At 35.6% G+C, this 17,820-nt stretch overlaps 4 protein-coding genes across 5 annotated transcripts; 2 read left to right on the top strand and 2 right to left on the bottom strand.

Moving 5' to 3' along the window:
• The first annotated feature begins 1,312 nt into the window (after nucleotides 1–1,312).
• LOC104735395 (uncharacterized) lies at nucleotides 1,313–2,175 on the top strand. Its single transcript, XM_010455183.3, has 2 exons — nucleotides 1,313–1,765; nucleotides 1,874–2,175. The coding sequence occupies exons 1-2, from the start codon at nucleotides 1,487–1,489 to the stop codon at nucleotides 1,976–1,978; spliced, it is 384 nt and encodes a 127-aa protein (XP_010453485.1). The 5' UTR covers nucleotides 1,313–1,486; the 3' UTR covers nucleotides 1,979–2,175.
• A 1,104-nt stretch (nucleotides 2,176–3,279) lies between these two features.
• Nucleotides 3,280–7,332, bottom strand: LOC104737977 (telomere repeat-binding protein 4-like). The gene is made up of 10 exons (XM_010458220.2): nucleotides 6,825–7,332; nucleotides 6,261–6,374; nucleotides 5,411–6,146; nucleotides 5,132–5,311; nucleotides 4,990–5,040; nucleotides 4,832–4,911; nucleotides 4,504–4,745; nucleotides 4,065–4,388; nucleotides 3,917–3,980; nucleotides 3,280–3,823 (listed from the first exon to the last, which is right to left on the bottom strand). The coding sequence occupies exons 2-10, from the start codon at nucleotides 6,339–6,341 to the stop codon at nucleotides 3,632–3,634; spliced, it is 1,950 nt and encodes a 649-aa protein (XP_010456522.2). The 5' UTR covers nucleotides 6,342–6,374; nucleotides 6,825–7,332; the 3' UTR covers nucleotides 3,280–3,631.
• Nucleotides 7,333–12,250: 4,918 nt separating this feature from the next.
• On the bottom strand, nucleotides 12,251–14,086 carry LOC104735394 (uncharacterized protein At5g39865). 2 transcript variants are annotated; one of them, XM_010455182.3, is made up of 2 exons: nucleotides 13,638–14,086; nucleotides 12,251–13,545 (listed from the first exon to the last, which is right to left on the bottom strand). In XM_010455182.3, the coding sequence occupies exon 2, from the start codon at nucleotides 13,449–13,451 to the stop codon at nucleotides 12,630–12,632; it is 822 nt and encodes a 273-aa protein (XP_010453484.1). In that variant the 5' UTR covers nucleotides 13,452–13,545; nucleotides 13,638–14,086; the 3' UTR covers nucleotides 12,251–12,629. The 2 variants fall into 2 exon arrangements, with proteins under 2 accessions (XP_010453484.1, XP_087336536.1); XM_087480410.1 differs by having other exon boundaries at nucleotides 12,251–13,514.
• Nucleotides 14,087–14,599: 513 nt separating this feature from the next.
• Nucleotides 14,600–17,552, top strand: LOC104735393 (pheophytinase, chloroplastic). The gene is made up of 6 exons (XM_010455180.3): nucleotides 14,600–15,012; nucleotides 15,224–15,869; nucleotides 16,262–16,488; nucleotides 16,598–16,789; nucleotides 16,890–17,046; nucleotides 17,140–17,552. Exons 2-6 carry the CDS (start codon nucleotides 15,234–15,236, stop codon nucleotides 17,389–17,391), a joined length of 1,464 nt encoding a protein of 487 aa, XP_010453482.1. The 5' UTR covers nucleotides 14,600–15,012; nucleotides 15,224–15,233; the 3' UTR covers nucleotides 17,392–17,552.
• The last annotated feature ends 268 nt before the right edge of the window (nucleotides 17,553–17,820 follow it).

The following is a 17,820-nucleotide window of genomic DNA, read 5'->3' as shown; positions in this document are numbered from 1 at the left end:
AGTAAGCTCGTTAAAGCCGCTCTAGCGACATAGTATTATATATGTAGATTCACATTGAATATGTTATATGTTCATAAGATTTAATATACTCGTAGTTAATATAAAATGGTGTAATGTTTACATCAACGTCTAATGATCAATGATATCCACACAATTAAGATTAATTATTAACGTCAATTTTTTTAAGGATATGTGCTCATGAGGATTTGCACCAAAAAAAAAAAAAGTGCTCATGAGGTATGAATAAGATATCAACTCTCTTAAATATAAATGGTCATGATGGTTGGGAGGTTTTTAAATTACCTTTTGTTATTAAATGATATATATATATATATATTAAATCGATATTTTACAGCATAAATATTATCGTCGACAATATATGTGTCGTATATCGTTTAATAAAATAAGCTTTATGTTTATACATATTCACTTTTAAATATTCAAATGATTATATCTATATTTATAAAATCACGTTGATAAAAGTTCTACGCTGACTGGAAAATGTCTCATGAAACAACAAAATACATACCAAGAATCATTCAATTTTACCATGAATAATAAAATTCGAATAAAATTACCTCCATGTGAAAAGATATTCAAAAGATGATATTAACGATGATACTTCAATCTAGTTAAACACATCCAAGAAAGAAAGAAAAAAGTTACATTTACATCAAGATATATATATATATACGAACCCAGCTAAACAAATAGCAGTTTAATTCTATAGTTAAAATAACCATTGAACCCTTTTTTTTTGTGCAACACCATTGAACCCTATGTCAAGAGATATTCGATGATACAAGAGACTAGGATAAGCTAATCTAATTTAAAATTAGAGAGATTCTTATATGAAAGTGATCAAACATCAAGAAACAAGTAACATATTTAATTTGGATATTCATCTAATCCCATATAATAGAATAATAGATTAATGGTTGAGGAAAAAAAATAGAATAATAGATTAATGTTATATCGGTGAAATTGGTGGGACTTAAACTATTGAGTTGGTGTGTCTTCTAAATAAATATTATTTTACAGCAATGTAATCATCTTTCCAATTCGAAAGTTGTATGAATGTAAAGTTAAAACTTTTCCAAAAAAAAAAAAATCATAAGATAAAAAAAGTTAGTTAAAAGTTTTAAATCGACATATATTTATTTGCTATTAAATGTAAAAAAATACATTAATGAGTTGTGGCCCTTGTATAAATTTCTTAGGATATGTTTCCATATAAAATGCAAAAATATCGAAAAAAAAAAATATATGCATTAATGAGTTGTAGTCATATATGTAGTCTCGTTTTTTTTTCGTTTGGCAACGATGTAATCTCATAAAGATATGTTTCTATATATCTTTTAGGGCAAATAGATATCTTTCTATATAGGGTGCAAAATAACGAATTATAGATATACCCTTATATGTTAATGTACTCTTTATAAACCAAAAACGTGAAACTCGTCAAAAGAACAAGAGACGATAAGATATGGATGCTGGATCATCATCATCATCAAGTGCTTCTGGACCACAACAAGAGAAGCGTTCACGACAGAGGAGGACGAAGGGGATCGATTACGAGAGTAGCGTTGCGAATTTGTCGAGAGAAGGCAGAGAGACTTTGATGGTTGTGAATCGTAGAAAACAATTGAACACAATCCCAGGTACTTCATGTTCTGTGTTCGATCATTCGTGTCCTCGATACAGGTGGCTTCACCCTGGTTGGATAGTTGAGGAACGTATCATGCCTAGCGATCGGCTCTACCGGGTAAGTGCGCTCTTCTCTTCTTTCTTTCGTGACGAAGAATCAAGTCTTAGTTGTTGTCGCCATATATAATTAAGCATATTTTCATATTCATCTAATTTCACTGTGCAGTACTATTACGACCCACTGGGGCAATTGTACAATTCTCGGGGACAAGTGACTCAGATGTTGGCAGATACTGAGAAGACTCGCGCACTTGTCATCTACGACAAGTAGTCTTCTTCGTCGATCTAATGAGTTGTGCAATGATGGATTAATGGTCATACCCTCTATATAAATTAAATGGCCAAGCAATTCAAATTATCCTAGACTAATTTATCTATCTATCTTTTATATATGTTTCTTGTTAATTATATAAATGAAATTATCTTTCTTGGATTGTTAATTTTTAATATGAAGATCGTTCAACAACTTGTTTGGGTGGTGTGTTTACAAAAGTTGAGTTAATATTTGTTGTACTGTGTATTCAGAATTAAAATTTGGGGTTTTTGGGCTATATAATGAGAAAGAAACATAAGGAATTAGATAAATTTAAAATACTTACATCTCCGATTATGAGGGATCAAAATGTTTGAACCAGAGAGAGAAACGAGTTAGACTGAATGAAGATCATTAATATATTTGACACCTTGGTTACTTATGAGGAAGAAAACTGTAACTTTTGCGCTTGTGTAACATAGTTGTGGTTGAGACGAGAGATGCATACTCTCTTTATGGTGTTGGTGGAGACGAGACACGTACGAGTTGCATACTTTCTTTCCAGAATGATCAATATAAAATTGCTTGAATGAGTTGCAACATTATCTTCTTCAAGTTTTGTAGAAATTAATTTTCTTTCTTTAGAGAGAAGTTTTGAGTAATGAGTACTAGTATATGTTACTGGAAAATCATATACATAAGGAAATATTATTCGAAGACACCCATCTGTTTCGCAAATCTTGTCCTTGTACAAGTAGTTTATATATAGCTTTCGCTTATCCACAATGTAAGGTCATTATATTCATGATAAACTTTCACCAAACTCAAAAGATATCTACAAACAAAACCTGCATATTTGATGAGTTTAGAACTCAATGCAACAGAAGACTAAATGTGGCTATATTTATTATTATCTAAAATGTCACATCCACTCAGATTATTGGTCTCAAGGACCCGAGATTTACATACTACATGTAGTCGCTTTTATGACGTGATAAACAATTATTCAAATAGTTTAAGTTCCAAGAGAATCAATATAACTCGGCAAGTATGGACGATAGAAATCGTCAACAAAATTAGGTAAACAAATTAATTGTTTAATTTTTTTACAGCAATCCACTTCATTTTTTTTCTTTATATGAGGGATTCTGGAAATCCATCTACAATATGATGGAAAGAACCTCCAAAAGCCAAAAACCCTAGTCCATAAAAGTAAACAAGAGTTCATCAAGGGCTTTCGTTAGTTTGTAAGTAGATCTCATGGACCTCTTGATGAAGACCATCGAATAGAATCGACTCTCACAAGAGTATACTCAAAGTAGTTAAACTGCCATAGATTGAATGATGAACAAAAAAAATAAAATAAAAGAATTGTCTAAAAATTACATGTCCCGGAACTACCAACCAATAATAACATCATATTACAAAATCCAATCAAATTAGAAATTTGGAATGAACAGATGTACCATAAAAGTAACCAAAGGTGTCAAAGGAACGTCTTGTTTCTTGCAGCTTCGATAACAAAAATAAATAAATATATAGATATATATATAGTCTTCTTATTAGAAATTAAGCATGCTTCTGTACTTTTGTTGGTTTGCTTTTGTACAGTTGCCCACGATGTTTCCTTAGTCGTCAAGTAAAAGTTATTGTTGTTATCTTTCTCCTTCTTTACATGGACGAACCTGATTGAACCACCACCATTGTTGTAGCCACCTGAAGTTTCCCGTTCTGTTTCATTTGGTGCTCTGACCAATGCCTATGTGCTGCTAAGACTCTGTCTAGCAGTTCTTGAGGCACTGGTTCTCCTCTTCGTTGCTGTGGTGAAATACTTGCTGTGTGAACCAACGTTTTCCATTTGTCCTGCCATCACACGGTTATTGGAAATATTAAGCTTTCAATTTCTAGTGGATAAGGTTCAAAGTGTGTTCGAGCAGTTTTTGCTATGTATCTTACCTTCAAGTCCACGTAGGTTCGATGACTTGCATTCTCAAAAGAACGCATTTTCACATCACGCCATCTGCAAAATAATGTTTGATCATTAGTCTGACCCCCACTGCCAAGTTATTATATTAACCATCATCCATGGAATCAGACTTTTTACCTTCCAGTCCCAACTTCTTCAACTGCTTGTACTAGAGCTTCTACCTCTGTAACAGAGAATGGTCTCCTAGTTCTTCGCTGTGAAAGCTCTGTACGCTTAGGTTTCTCATTAAGTGGAACAATTGCTAGAGCCCCGGATTCCAAGGCCGAAACTGGAACCAACGCTCTTGAATCTGGTGAAGGTTGTTCATCAGCTGATATGTCACTCTGATATGGGACTAACTCATGGTTATTCTCCACACTTTTTCCTGAATTAATCAGGAGATCTGCATCTTGGGGAGGGAGAGGGATTACAATATCTAACGCGGGAGAAGCTGCTACGGACCTGGGAAGAGCGAATGATTTTCCTTAGGATCTCTAGAGCTTCAAATTTATCCGTACACTACAAAAGCAAATTTTTGCAGCAAGCCAAATATGTATAAGAACAGGTTTGTTTGTACCTTTCTGACAAATTGGTGGAATCCGTTGGCATAGAAACAACAGGAGTTTCAGAGGAAAGAGGTACAGGAAGTGTTTCGGGACCGGGCTCCAAGGTGAAGCCAAGGTTGCCTAGATTTTCTCTACACGAAAGACCAGTCTGTGATAGAGTGTTGTTGTCATCTCTAACCTTCTTCCCTTGGACTAACACCCCAATACGTATTCCACCACCGAGTAAAGCAGTAACAGCCTCTTTCACCGTCCTCTGCAACCGAAAGTGTTAAGTGTCATGACTGATATTATGGAATAAAATTCATCATTGCACACAGCAGAACCAAATTAATCACGCACCTTCAGCAAGCCTACAGTTGCTGTCTCTGGAACTTCAATAACAAGCTCCGGAATCCTAAGGGACTTGATGCTGAACTTTACTGCAAACAATGATATAACATGAGACCCACATATCACGTCTCAGTCAAATTCTATGAATTATTAACTGATCCAAGTACCAGGGGAGTCCTTTAAATGAAGACCTATTTCGCTAGAGAGAACACCGTCTTCTGCATATAACAAAGAAGCCAAAAGATGATCATGAATAAAAACCATATCAGCCTGATAATGAAGCATCTGAATATAGAGACTGATAAGTACCTGATTCTCGCTTCAGAGGTGAATTAGAAACACTTTCACTACTGAGTCCTCCATCATAATTTACGACCAACCCTTTGTCAGACAGTCTTCTCTTCCTATGAACGGGCTCACGCTTCCATGGGTTGTAACCATAACCATAAGAAAATTTTCTCTTGCGGTACAGAGCCTTGAGATGACCATCTACAGACAGATATCCGCAAGCGAAAAGTAAGGGCAGAGCAGCAACAAAAAAAATGGATGCGCCAAAGAAGTAAGACAGCAGAAAAATATGATACAAACCTGTTCTAGTGTCTTCAAAACACTTCAACATGGAGACTCCTCTCCCGTAATTTTTCATCACCGACTTCTTGATTCTTCGATTTCCAACCCGAGAGGGAGGCCTATACGACTTATTACAATTGTCACTAAATTTGTAATACTTACAATAGTTATTGTCATCATCTCTGCAAACTAACTTAGAATGATTCACATATCCTTGAAAAGAATCATCGGAGACACGAACTGTGCATGGTGCCAATTTAACATCCCCATCCAGATGGACTGATTCTGGAGACTGCAAACGTAACTGACTCGGATCCTTTAAGCTAAAACGATCAGCAACGAAACCACCAGTTGCTTCTCCTTGTTCCTCATTAACAACACATGTCTCCTCCTCAGTGCCAACGAGGGACTTCAAACCACACTCCTCCTTCTTACAATCAGAAAAAACCGGTGTTTGCTCCAAAACGCAGTCACTTTCAACAGAAGAAACTTGCAAATCAGCGTTTGCTTCATGATCAGAGAACTCAGATTTACAAGGCTTATTATTAATATAGACATGTTCAAGTTCCTCCTGCTTAACAGCTCCACCACCCAAATGAACATCATGATTCTTCCCTTCAAATGCATAGGTAGAGGTTGAAGAACTCTCGCTTTCTTCAAGCAACTTCCCAGCAAGAGAAGCAAGCAAATCAATCGCACAGATCTGACTGTTATCATCATCATCATCACCTAACTTACTTGATGATACCTTCCTCTAAAACAGGAAAAACACAAGTTTCGTCAAGAGACGAATTTATTGTAAAAATTTACACAGACAGAAAAGGTAAATAAATCAAAATGAAGGGCACAAGAATATATATATATATACCCTGCTAGAACGAGGAGCCTTGGGAATACTAGGGAAATCAAAGACATTAGAGCCACAACTTAACTTCCTCTTAACCACCATCTCTCAATTACGCGTAACAAAAAAAAACAAACCCTGCAATTAAAAAAAAAAACAAACATTATTAATTGTCATGATCATCATCTAAAGCAAAATTAAGCTCTCAATGATCTACACAGATCAGAGATCGATCAGATGCCAAAAAAAAAAAAGAAACCCATACAGAGATCAGATCAACAAAGAAAAACACCAAATTAAACCCCTTCATCAAAGTTTTTAAATGTACTTATATTTTATTTTTAAAAATAAACATGCAAAAATGAAGCGTATCAATGGAAATAACAAAAAAAAAAAAAAAAAAAAACATTGATGAGATGAAGAAAACAGAACAAGAGCAACTCAAAAAAAATGTTTAACAAATTAAGTTAGAACCACGATCTTCCTGATCAGAAGATCTCCATAGCCAACTTCAGACAAACAAAAGTTTTCAATAATTTCAACAGATGATGAAATTGTGATGACCAACCCAAAAAAAAAAAAACTCACCGAATCACAAAAACAACGACGAGCACTGGATCACAATCACACACACCGGAAGTAATTATAGATCACGCAAACTGGGAAAAAAGAAATGTACGCTACTTTCTTTACCCAGTGCCAAATCTCTGGTTATTCAAAAAAAAAAAAAAAAAAAAAAAAAAAGAAAGCAACTGATAAAATGCTATACAAATTTTTTTTGTAATAAAAGAAGCTTTGTTTGTAAGAAAAAAAATCCTTGGAAAGATTATGCGATCGTCCTTCACTTTCTCTCTCTCTCTCTCTCTCAATCTCTTTCTCTATTCTAGAATAGGAAGAAGAAAGACATAAAACCCTCCCTTTGAAAAAACAAAAACCACCCCTCAAAATGCTTAAACCCCCCTCCTCCTCCTCTCCCCCATTTTTATTCCTTTTTCAGAAAAATAAAATAAAATAAAAAATGTTACAAAGCAGAAATTAACCACACAACCGGATGAGGCAGTTCAATGGATATTGGTTTTACCGGCTTTAGCCAGTCACGCTTCTTCTAATCTCTCATCTCACTTCCTTCTCTTTTTTTTTTTTTTAATCACGACGGCACGTGGAGGATCCTCTCACTACACGAAACCTATTTTTTCTTTGTCATTGTCAGAATTATTATTCTTAAAAAAAAAAAAAAGAGAGTTTTAATTTCGGGATTGGATTAAAAAAAATTATTCCCCAAAAATGAGGGGAATATTTATTATTAATTATGATGAGGATGTGATTGTGATACCGCGTGGATACTTTCCTTTTACTGTTCCGTCCACGTTTTTACATCATTGGCCCACGTGTACTTCCCTTGCTGACGTGGTTGTACACCGTGGAATTGTTTTCGCTTTCAGAAAAAAAAAAAAAAACTTATTATTCATTGTCCCCCCAGTGGCTTCTTTTAAGGTCCTACTACTACTACTACTACAAGAGTAAGGTTTATCATTTATATAATTCGTAACTATTGAATCCTTCCCCATAAATATTGTTCAAAGCTTTATTTATGTCTCTTTTGGTAAGTTTGTTCTTACGTTATTATTATAAATGGAGTATTTTGTTATATATATTGACCAGAGGCCAAAGACACCTAATTAATTTCTTCTGTGAGGATTAGTCCAATAGCGACAAGTGTATTTTCGCCCAGTTCTCTATTTAGTCAAGTTCCATCATCCTTCGAACAATACTACAATGTGTGGTATTTATTATACAGGAGGGAAGAGATTAATTACACCACGTCGTTAATTAAAATATAGAGAATCTTGAAAGTTAAAACATCTCCACGTCTTTAAATATATCTATGCATGATATATAAATGATAGATCTAGCTACTACTTGAATATACTATGTATGTACATTTTAGGATAAACATCCATGGTTGTTTTTATAATAGTGTCAAGCATATTCTTAATTGGCCGGAAAAAAGAGCATATTCCTAGTTGTAAGAAATGTTATATTATTATTCGGTAAATTCGGATATAGTAGAAGAAAAGCAATTAAATAAGTTTGTGTTGCATATATTATTTGTTTTTTAAATGAATACGAGATCCAACCACCTAGCAAATCGAGAATATTCCATTTATTTTGAAAGTCAGTTGGCATAAGCTTATCGCAAGATATATAACAAATCAAGGATATATATAGAAAGACAAGATTTCACATGGTTGATTGTCACACTCATGACCCCCCGGCCCCCCTCATATTATTTTTTAATACGCCGATAATATTGGACTTATATCCATGTCGTTGTGTATTAAGAAAACCATGTGTTTGTGTTTCATGTAGTAGATGCATGTGTTTATAGTCTATATATTCACACACATATTGCCAACTTAACATTTTCACAATTTTATAATATCAGATCTCCTATATCAATCAAACTTCTAAGTTTAATAATGTTATGGACATCATATATACATATTGTTGACGAACAAATGATTTTTTATTTATTTATGTGACGACTATGTAACAATAACATATATGTATTGTCATTTATATCTATATTTTGTCAAAATAACATCAAATTATGTATGACAAGATTTAACTTATTATAGCTCGTGTATACGCACTAATGCACTATATGCAGTATAAATACGTAAATGTATTAATAAATCAAAACATGAGAAGTACGTGAAAGAAATAAACAATTCAAACACGAAATATTATTCATTGAAGATGTATATATACCGTCTGATCCCAATGTTTTATAATATCGAGAACGGGTGTATATATAGGAGGCGGAAATATTCCAAAAACAAAAAAAAAATGGCGTAGCAAATGCGGTTGGACTCTAGCATCTCATGTATTATGCAGCATAATTTATGCTTCAGCGGAAGAGGCTAATATAAGATCTGGTCTTTTACTCATTTGCGAGTTCGTCTCGTCTGGGTGGTACAGCTTTTGTTCTTATTTTTCTCCTTTAATTTATTTTTATCTCTCGTCACCAAGTTGAAGAAAAGCAATCACGTATCATCACATGGTTCTCATCATATCCTGGCAACATTTTGAAATTGATTTAATATTCCGTTAGCTAGCTAGCCCACAAGAAGAATCTCAATAACTTACACAATACCCTAACATTTTACGTTTTCTTTTTTATTTGGAAACTGACTTTTGAGACGGTTACGTATGCTTGAAGGCCGTATATATTCGTTGAGGTGGTTGAAATAAAACTTACTCGACATGTCAACTTGGACTTAATTCTTGCATGCACTAGCAAAAGTAGTAAATAATATCTATGAAGAATTTGATTAATTTAGCTTGTTGTTATCATTGCAATTATCTAAAAATAATAACAATTCTTTTGTTTTCATTAAATATGAAATCTAGAGAGTCACTTTGTAGATTTTAAGATATTATTACAAGAAAATCGTTCATTAATATTAGTGTACATTATAACATTTGTAAAATATTAAGAACTTTATATACTTCTTTACATTGTGATTTTTTAAAAATCATCTCAATATTTACAATAATTAAATATTAGGTCTTTTATGCAAATAAAAATATTAGGTTTAAACTACACATACATTTATATGAAAGGTTGGAGCGAGAGAGTTTTTGGCTTACCAATTAATTAGGACCATATATATAGCCGAGTTTTCAAAACGCTAGCTAGCTAGAAAAAATGGGCATGCTTTTGCACCAAACCGACATATATAAATGGTTCTAGAGCACATATGTCGCCTCCATGAAAGTATGAAACATGTGCACTTCCTTTTTTCAAATCCATCATATCTTTCTCCCGTCGGTCAATAGCATATATATATAATATATTACGCAGAATTGATCACTAGCACCGTCGCACCGAAATATACATTCGACGTTCAATCAAGCCTGGCATACTCTCTAGTGATAAATGAAACACGTACGATGCAGAAGCTATGCATGTGGTCATGACAAAACTATCAACACTATGCCATGTCCACCGATAGAAAACACAAAATATGCTAGAGTCGACCACTTGTTCATCTACCAACTAAAACAACCTAATTTTACAACTCAGGAAACCAGTCAACAGATCTAGGAGGGAACAGCCGTCCCGTTCTTAATTTCATACTTATATGTGGAATATATATGTCCAATGGTAATGGAAATTTTTCATAACTTTTTTCTTAAAGTTAGAAATAAAAAATACGAAAATAGCTTTAGTACGGTTAATTATCCAGTAATAAAAACAATCAAATAAGGTGTGTATTAAATGGTGGGAGTGGGAGGTGGATGCGTGAGCGAAGAAGATACCCGTAAGTAGTTCAACTGTTCAAGTAACCCACACACCTTTTTTAATTGAAAGTGAAAATGTTGCGTGAAAAAACAATCTATCTATGAACCGTCAACTGTGACTAAAACTATAAAAGAAGGAAAGATGCAAACTCAAACGTAAAAAGGACTTCCTCGTGCCGAAAGAGACAAATTTAAAATCAAGTTGGTAAAGAAAGAAACTGATGAATGATTATTAATTAATTTACTCATGTATATTTCTTTAGATCTAATTGGATGCAACTATAATATTTAGATATGGATTGTCTAAAACTGGCCAACTATAAAAACTAATCAGTTGACAATTGTTTTTGCAAAACTGCACTTTCACAATCACTTGGCTTCTTTTTTGTGTGTACATCAGTACATCATCATACCATCTTTATACCAACATCATCTAATCAGCATCATCATCATCATCACATCAACATCATCATATTATCATCATTATCACCATCACAATCTTAAACATTCATAATGATGGTGGTGATGTGATGATGATGATGATGGTGATGGTGGTGATGTGGATGATGATGACAAAAGAACATTGGGCTTTCTAAAAGTTGAGTTATCAGACGAGCTGCCTCATCATCAATACACTTTGGGCTTTTCAAGAGTGGAATTTGCTTCAGATTGCAAAAGATTAGTTTTGGACAGTGGGCCTCATAGGAAAATATACTCTTAAGAAGACTCCCTGACATTTTTAAAAGAGTTCTGTTGAACGAGTGATACTACACTTGATTGGAATTGATAAGAAGAATGGGCGAAACAAAGGACTTTTATTAAAATAGTCAAAAATCGCCAAATCGGCAAGTTTATAATATGTGTTAAGAGAGCCGGTCGGCTAATTACAATATTGCACTCTCGCTGAAAGACTTTTAATACTTAGAACTAGAATATGTCTCTTGTTCAGATTCTCGTTCCAGAATGTCCTCTCTTTTGGCCAGAAGTTCTCTATTTATAGTTGATGGGACATTTCACCTTCATGCTTTGGGGTCGATGTGGTACCGCCTTAACGTGTGAATGGCAGTCATCTTTGTCCAGGGCGTCGCTTAACGGACTGGACATGGAGCCAGACCCTTCTAGAAGGTTCGCCGTCCTAAATTCTCTTATGTGTTGGTCAACGCTTCCAGAAGCTTTATTGACCGTCCCTGAGATGGCCAAGTGGAAGGCCTGTTAAAACAGGGTAAAACCCATATCCAACAAGTTCGACCTCGTTATAATCAACTAATCAAGTGCTCTCATTTACCACGTCTGATTCTGTCATTTCACAGAAGTTGTTGTATTTTGGATTGATTCCTTGTTGTATCCGCCAAAAAGCCAATGGACCATTTTAATGAGTAGTTACTAGTTAGTTTCTTTTGGTTTAGCTGACAATAGAGGTTATATTTATGTTCATTCACTTAAACCGTAATTTTGCATCGGAGTTGCCCAGCACCATTTTCTAAGAAAGGTTTATCGATGTAAAGATGAATTATGGCCGGCTTCCCTTATAGATTAGTCACTGATAGAATCCTATATTGGGTGTGGCTGCCGAAGCAAGTTTTGCATATTGTCAATAGTTACGCTCAATCAATGCTATGGGTTTGAGACGATCAAGAGATGATTATGTTGTCATAAAAAGACCGATCAAGCGAGTCGAACACAGATACCTGTCGTACTCAAAATAATACCCATAAACACACTAAGTATATATACAATCAAAATAAAATGCATACGAACAAAGTTGTCTTTCACAACATTGACACACGAACGTCAAAATGCTTACTACCCGGTTTCAGACATTTTGACTACACAAATTACATTAGTCCTTAGTAGCAAGCATACATAAAACTAAAATCCACGATCAACAGCATTCCCAATTACCGTTGATCGCAAGAGCCTTAAAAAAACCCAAAAGTGAAATGCTGCTGATCCAAAAGAGATTTTCGGATACTTGTAGCAGCATCATTCACTGTTCTACTAACACAACAATGGACATATCAAAAGAGAATAATAAATACCTCTTTGTTTTTTTTTTTTTTTAAGGTTGATGATGATGAGATCATCTCAAGATGAACAATGGGGACAACGTATCAAACCATTCTCATTGCAGTCAGGACATCTCTTGAGTCTATCTTCATCCTCATCAAACAGTTTCTTGCTACCACTACAATTGGAACACGGAACAAATCTAATGTCACCGCAACAATGGCAAACAAAACCTGGTTGTCTCATAGGAAACTCTTTAAGAATCTTGGCAAGCTCGCCAATCTCAAACAAACTCTTGACCACATCAGCACCACCAACATACTTCCCCATGATGAACACCTGAGGCAAAGACACACTCTTTTCACCCATTGCAATCTGCAACTCTTTCCTGTAAGCTATATCCATGGAGACATCACGCTCATCGATCCAAACACGAAAACCTCTAAAGATCATCCTCACAGCATAACAATCCTCAAAAGTCCTCCTAATCCCTCTCAAGCTAGTGAAATACACCACAATCCTATCCTCTGTACCTGGGAGACGGATCACAGAGTTGTTTAACGTCGAGAAAGGCGATATCCGAGACTCGGATAAAAGCGATTTCCCTGATTTCTGCTTCTGAGGAAGCTCAGGTGGAGGTGGTTTCACAGGTTTGGAACTCTCGAACAATCTACAGAGGTTTTTGACTTTTCCTTTGAGAGAACTGCCTACTGATTCTACGGGGGTGTAGAATTTGGTGATTGACGTCGTACGGTTCAGGGAAGGGTTGAGATTGTGGGGTTTAGGGTTGGAATCCGCCGCTGTCCTCCCGTGAATCGTAAGGGACCTGTTGAAAAACGACGACGTCGTAGGCGATTTCGTCTTCCCTGAGAAATCCGAGTTTTTCTCCAATCCCGCCATCGGAAATCCTTAGATCGCAACGAAACAAAACCCTTTTCGACGGCTAATTTGGTGGCAAAAAACCTAATTTAAGAATTTAAAAATAAATAAAACCCTGTGATGATGAGATGAGATGAGATGATGATGATGATGATCAGATTCAAACCAAACCGAAATCGAAAAAGAGAAAGAAGCAAATTGGCTCACCGATCGATCACCTCCCAAAGGAAGAAATAGAAATTGGAATGATCCTTATCGGAAAAGAATCAGCTTTTTCGAGCTGTAAAACGATCGGAACTAGTGCCGTTTTTTTAAGCTGATGAATGAGTTGTTATTTCACCGATGATCTCAAAGAATTATCTGATTTTCTGGGAAATTTTTGGTTGTTTTTTTTGGTTTGTTGATGGTTGCGGAGAAGAAGAAGAAAGATGTGTGTGGGTGGAGGAGAGCTCCGAATTAGCCCCCTTTGTTTTTTTTTTTTTTTTTTTTTTTTTTTTTGTCTTTGTTGCAAAGCAAAGAATTTTTCTGTTTTCTTTTCTTATTTTTTCAACGTTTTTTTTAAATTATTATGTCTCTTATTAAAGGTTCTTTATGAAATCTTTTTTTAATTAGATATGCTCCTTCGAGGAAAACGAATTACAAAAATAATTAAAAATGGAGTTAAATTGCGAGGAAAAGTCGTTTTTATTGGTAAAACGCGGTTGGTTGTCGTATTAATAAATATAAAAAAAAGGTTATTCAAATGGTTACAGCGGTCTGGGAGAAACCAGATTACACGTCCGGTTTACAATTACGCGAGATATTTGGTTTTCTCATTCTAAAACCATATTATAAGTTTTTGAGATGAAGTAGTAAATAACTTGTGAACGTGATGTAAAAACTCAGATTACGAACTTTGTGAATTTAACAATGAGCCATAAATTAACACCGCAACTAGAATTAACGTGGCCGTTCCAAAGCTCTTAACCTGTGTAATACACTATTTATTTTATGAATCGTATACTTTATAAGATAATTGATATGCCGTTTTAGATAAAAGAGGAGTGAGCTTATATATTTTACAAAAGAGTTTCTAAATAATGAAAAATAATTCCAAGTGACTGCTAGAAAATAAAAATGTAAAAATGAAAAAGGATATATCTATGAAATTTGCAGGTCTTCAGATAGTCACACAATTCAAAGTCTGAGATCCTTTGGGGGTAAGATGATGATAATGTCAAATAAAGAGTGTTCTATTATCATTGGTTGATATTTTTCTTGTAACCAAAATATTTTTTTTTTTCTGCGGTATCAAATCATAGCAATGTGATCTAGTCCAAAAAGAAAAATGTCATATTGTGAGGAAAAAAACCCTACTGAAATGTGTCATATAGTGAGGAAAATAAAACACGCAACAAAAAAAACGTTAGCTGTCGTTATGCACCGAACGATTCTAAGAAGCAAAGCCAATTCTTTCTTCACCTTACAATTAAAAATCTCTCTCTATCAAAGAGAGACGTTTCATTCTGTATAACGAACGGAACCGTCTGAGAAGAGAAGAAACCTTATTTGATGAAAGCTTCTCTCATCCGCAATCTCAAAGGTATAAACTTGCATACTCTTTTCTTTCTGGCTTAATTTACTTCTCTGTCGACGATTCGTGTGGTGTTGTTTGATTTCAATTCGACAGAAGACTACTTTCACTTCATGAATCGTTTCAGCTAAACAAAAAAATTCCAACTTTTTATGTTTTTCTCCTTCTGAGTGGCCGATTTGATTGAAAGGATTTGTCTTTTGGTTTGTTCGTTTTACAGGATTTTTGTTATGGAGATTATCTCATTCAACTTCGTGCCCCAGTGCTCTGTTGTTACTTGGAGTGGTGAATTAGCCACGAAAAGATTGGTCCCAAATCGATCAAGTCTCTTCTTATCTGGGTTCAGGAAATCCAGATTTGTGATCAGGAATGGGAATTCTGATGGTTATGTGGTTGGTGAGAATGAGGATGTGGGTACTATATCCAGAAGACGAAGAGAATCATCTACTTCTAAGGTTTTGATTCCTGGTTTGCCTGATGAATCAAATGGCGAGCCTCCTGCTCGAATCAGTCATTCTCACTGTGAGTGGAGACCCAAGCTCAGAGTGCATTATGAGAAATCAGGTTGTGCTAACGTCGAGGCTCCTGCGGTGTTGTTTCTTCCTGGCTTTGGTGTTGGTTCATTTCATTATGAGAAGCAGCTTACTGATTTGGGAAGGGATTATAGAGTGTGGGCTATTGATTTTCTCGGCCAGGGTTTATCTCTCCCGACTGAAGATCCTACTACTACCGTGGCTGAAGAAACTGGTGCCTCTGAAGATGAGAAACCATTTTGGGGATTTGGTGATAAAACTGAACCATGGGCTGATCAACTCGTGTTCTCGCTGGATCTCTGGAGGGATCAAGTTCAGTATTTTGTAGAAGAGGTAAACAATATCTGCTGAAATTTCAACTATGCTGTTCATCTGTTATGTTACTCAGTAAGCTCTTGATCAACTTATAGTCACAAGTTCTATCTGTCTCAAGTCTTGGAAAGTTTAGGAGAAGAGGATGGTGCATTGTTTTAGCTCTTTCATTAGATATTGTTGCTATGAGTCATATACTCATTGATTTCAGTAGTTACCAGATCAGCACCTGAGTATTGTGTGTATGAAGTCTTTTGGGATTGGTTTGGACATGGGAGAGTATAGGAGGCACTTGAATTCATCCCTATTCTTGATTCTGCTTGTGTTCTAGTTTCACTAAGAAATAAAGGAATGAACACTAAGTACGGTTTCACCTGAAATAAGTTGCTGAGTATATTGTATTTGTTGTACAGGTTATCGGTGAGCCTGTATACATTGCAGGGAACTCACTTGGAGGGTATGTAGCTCTTTACTTTGCAGCAACCCATCCTCACCTGGTAAAGGGTGTTACCTTGCTTAATGCAACACCTTTCTGGGGTTTTTTCCCTAATCCAGTAAGATCCCCAAAGCTAGCACGTCTCTTTCCATGGCCCGGAGCATTCCCTTTGCCGGCAAGAGTGAAAAAAATCACAGAATTGGTGTAAGTGAGACTTTACGAACATATCTTCTTACCTGTTAATTATCATTTTCTAGCTCTATCATCAGTCTAATATCTTTACTTTTTGTTATACTTCCCCATGGAAATGCAGATGGCAGAAGATAAGTGATCCTGAAAGCATAGCTGAGATACTTAAACAGGTCTACACTGACCATTCTACCAATGTGGATAAAGTATTCTCACGTATTGTGGAGATTACGCAGCATCCGGCTGCTGCAGCGTCGTTTGCTTCAATCATGCTTGCTCCTGGTGGACAACTATCTTTCTCTGAAGCTTTATCTAGGTATAACACAGCGTAAATCTCTTTTAGTTATATGTTCTTTCATCTGTTAGATTGGTTGTATCGCTTATCGAGGAATGCTATGTGATGGTCTATGCTATAGGTGTAAGGAAAACAATGTCCAGATATGTCTCATGTATGGAAGAGAGGATCCATGGGTGAGTCCGATGTGGGGAAAGAAGATAAAGAAGGAAATCCCCACCGCTCCATACTACGAGATCAGCCCAGCGGGTCACTGCCCACACGATGAAGTCCCTGAGGTACAATACAATGAACAGCTGAAAATTTTCTTCAAACTCTGCAGTTGGCTTTGGATATGCGTAATGAACCCATTTACATATGAAAACGAGTAGGTGGTGAACTATCTGATGCGGGGGTGGATCAAGCACGTGGAGTCTGGTGGTTTTGAAGCGCTCCCGCTTTTGGACGACAGTGAAGAAATTTGGGAGGAGTCCAGCATTGGTAGAGAAATTGAGTTCCCGAGAGATGGTTGGAAGAAAGCAGTGAAACTGTTGTTGTATGGGTCAAACTATTCGTTCTGGAGTGGAGTTAGAGATTCTTTCAAATCCAGTTTCACAAGGGTGTTTGGAGGGAAGTCTGCATAGAATAAGCATGGAACAGTCCTTGTCTAGTGTAAATTTTTTTTTTTCCTTTTTTCCGTCATTGTCTAGTGTAAATTAGTTGTAATCGATGATTTGATGCTAGCTATAATGTTGTATGTAGGGTTCAAATTTATAAATGTTCAAAAAGGAAAAAGTTGAGAAAATGTCTACTTGATACTTGATAGGTAGTAAGAAACTCTTGTCTTGCAGAGTGTTGTATACAATCCAGAGGTTCAGATAAAAAAAAAGGATGGCAAAGCTGGAACCTGACAATGACTAGATTTGTGCAGAAAAAAAGAGACTGCCAGTGCCAAATCTCAGAGATGCTTCTCGGTGTCTCTTCCAAGTGAACTCTTTCGGTTGCAAATGTCTTCCGGTGCATTTGATATATTTCCTAACGATTCTCATTTCAGTAACTGTGTTTAGATATAA

Source organism: Camelina sativa, chromosome 13, assembly GCF_030686135.1.
Source record: "Camelina sativa cultivar CO46 ecotype springtype chromosome 13, ASM3068613v1".
Classification (NCBI taxonomy): domain Eukaryota; kingdom Viridiplantae; phylum Streptophyta; class Magnoliopsida; order Brassicales; family Brassicaceae; genus Camelina; species Camelina sativa.
The sequence above is the reverse complement of the archived record's forward strand: the minus strand, read 5'-3'. Positions and strand labels throughout refer to the sequence as shown.

Bases quoted from the DNA above. Each gene is read 5' to 3' on its own strand.
- LOC104735395 (XM_010455183.3), top strand. From the start codon at position 1,487: ATGGATGCTGGATCATCATCATCATCAAGTGCTTCTGGACCACAACAA. The intron at 1,766-1,873 runs GTAAGTGCGCTC...TTCACTGTGCAG, and splicing joins CTAGCGATCGGCTCTACCGG to TACTATTACGACCCACTGGG.
- LOC104737977 (XM_010458220.2), bottom strand. From the start codon at position 6,341: ATGGTGGTTAAGAGGAAGTTAAGTTGTGGCTCTAATGTCTTTGATTTC. The intron at 4,389-4,503 runs GTACAAACAAAC...CGCTCTTCCCAG, and splicing joins TCCACCAATTTGTCAGAAAG to GTCCGTAGCAGCTTCTCCCG. The intron at 3,981-4,064 runs GTAAAAAGTCTG...ATTATTTTGCAG, and splicing joins GAAGAAGTTGGGACTGGAAG to ATGGCGTGATGTGAAAATGC.
- LOC104735394 (XM_010455182.3), bottom strand. From the start codon at position 13,451: ATGGCGGGATTGGAGAAAAACTCGGATTTCTCAGGGAAGACGAAATCG.
- LOC104735393 (XM_010455180.3), top strand. From the start codon at position 15,234: ATGGAGATTATCTCATTCAACTTCGTGCCCCAGTGCTCTGTTGTTACT. The intron at 15,870-16,261 runs GTAAACAATATC...TTTGTTGTACAG, and splicing joins TTCAGTATTTTGTAGAAGAG to GTTATCGGTGAGCCTGTATA. The intron at 16,790-16,889 runs GTATAACACAGC...TCTATGCTATAG, and splicing joins TTCTCTGAAGCTTTATCTAG to GTGTAAGGAAAACAATGTCC.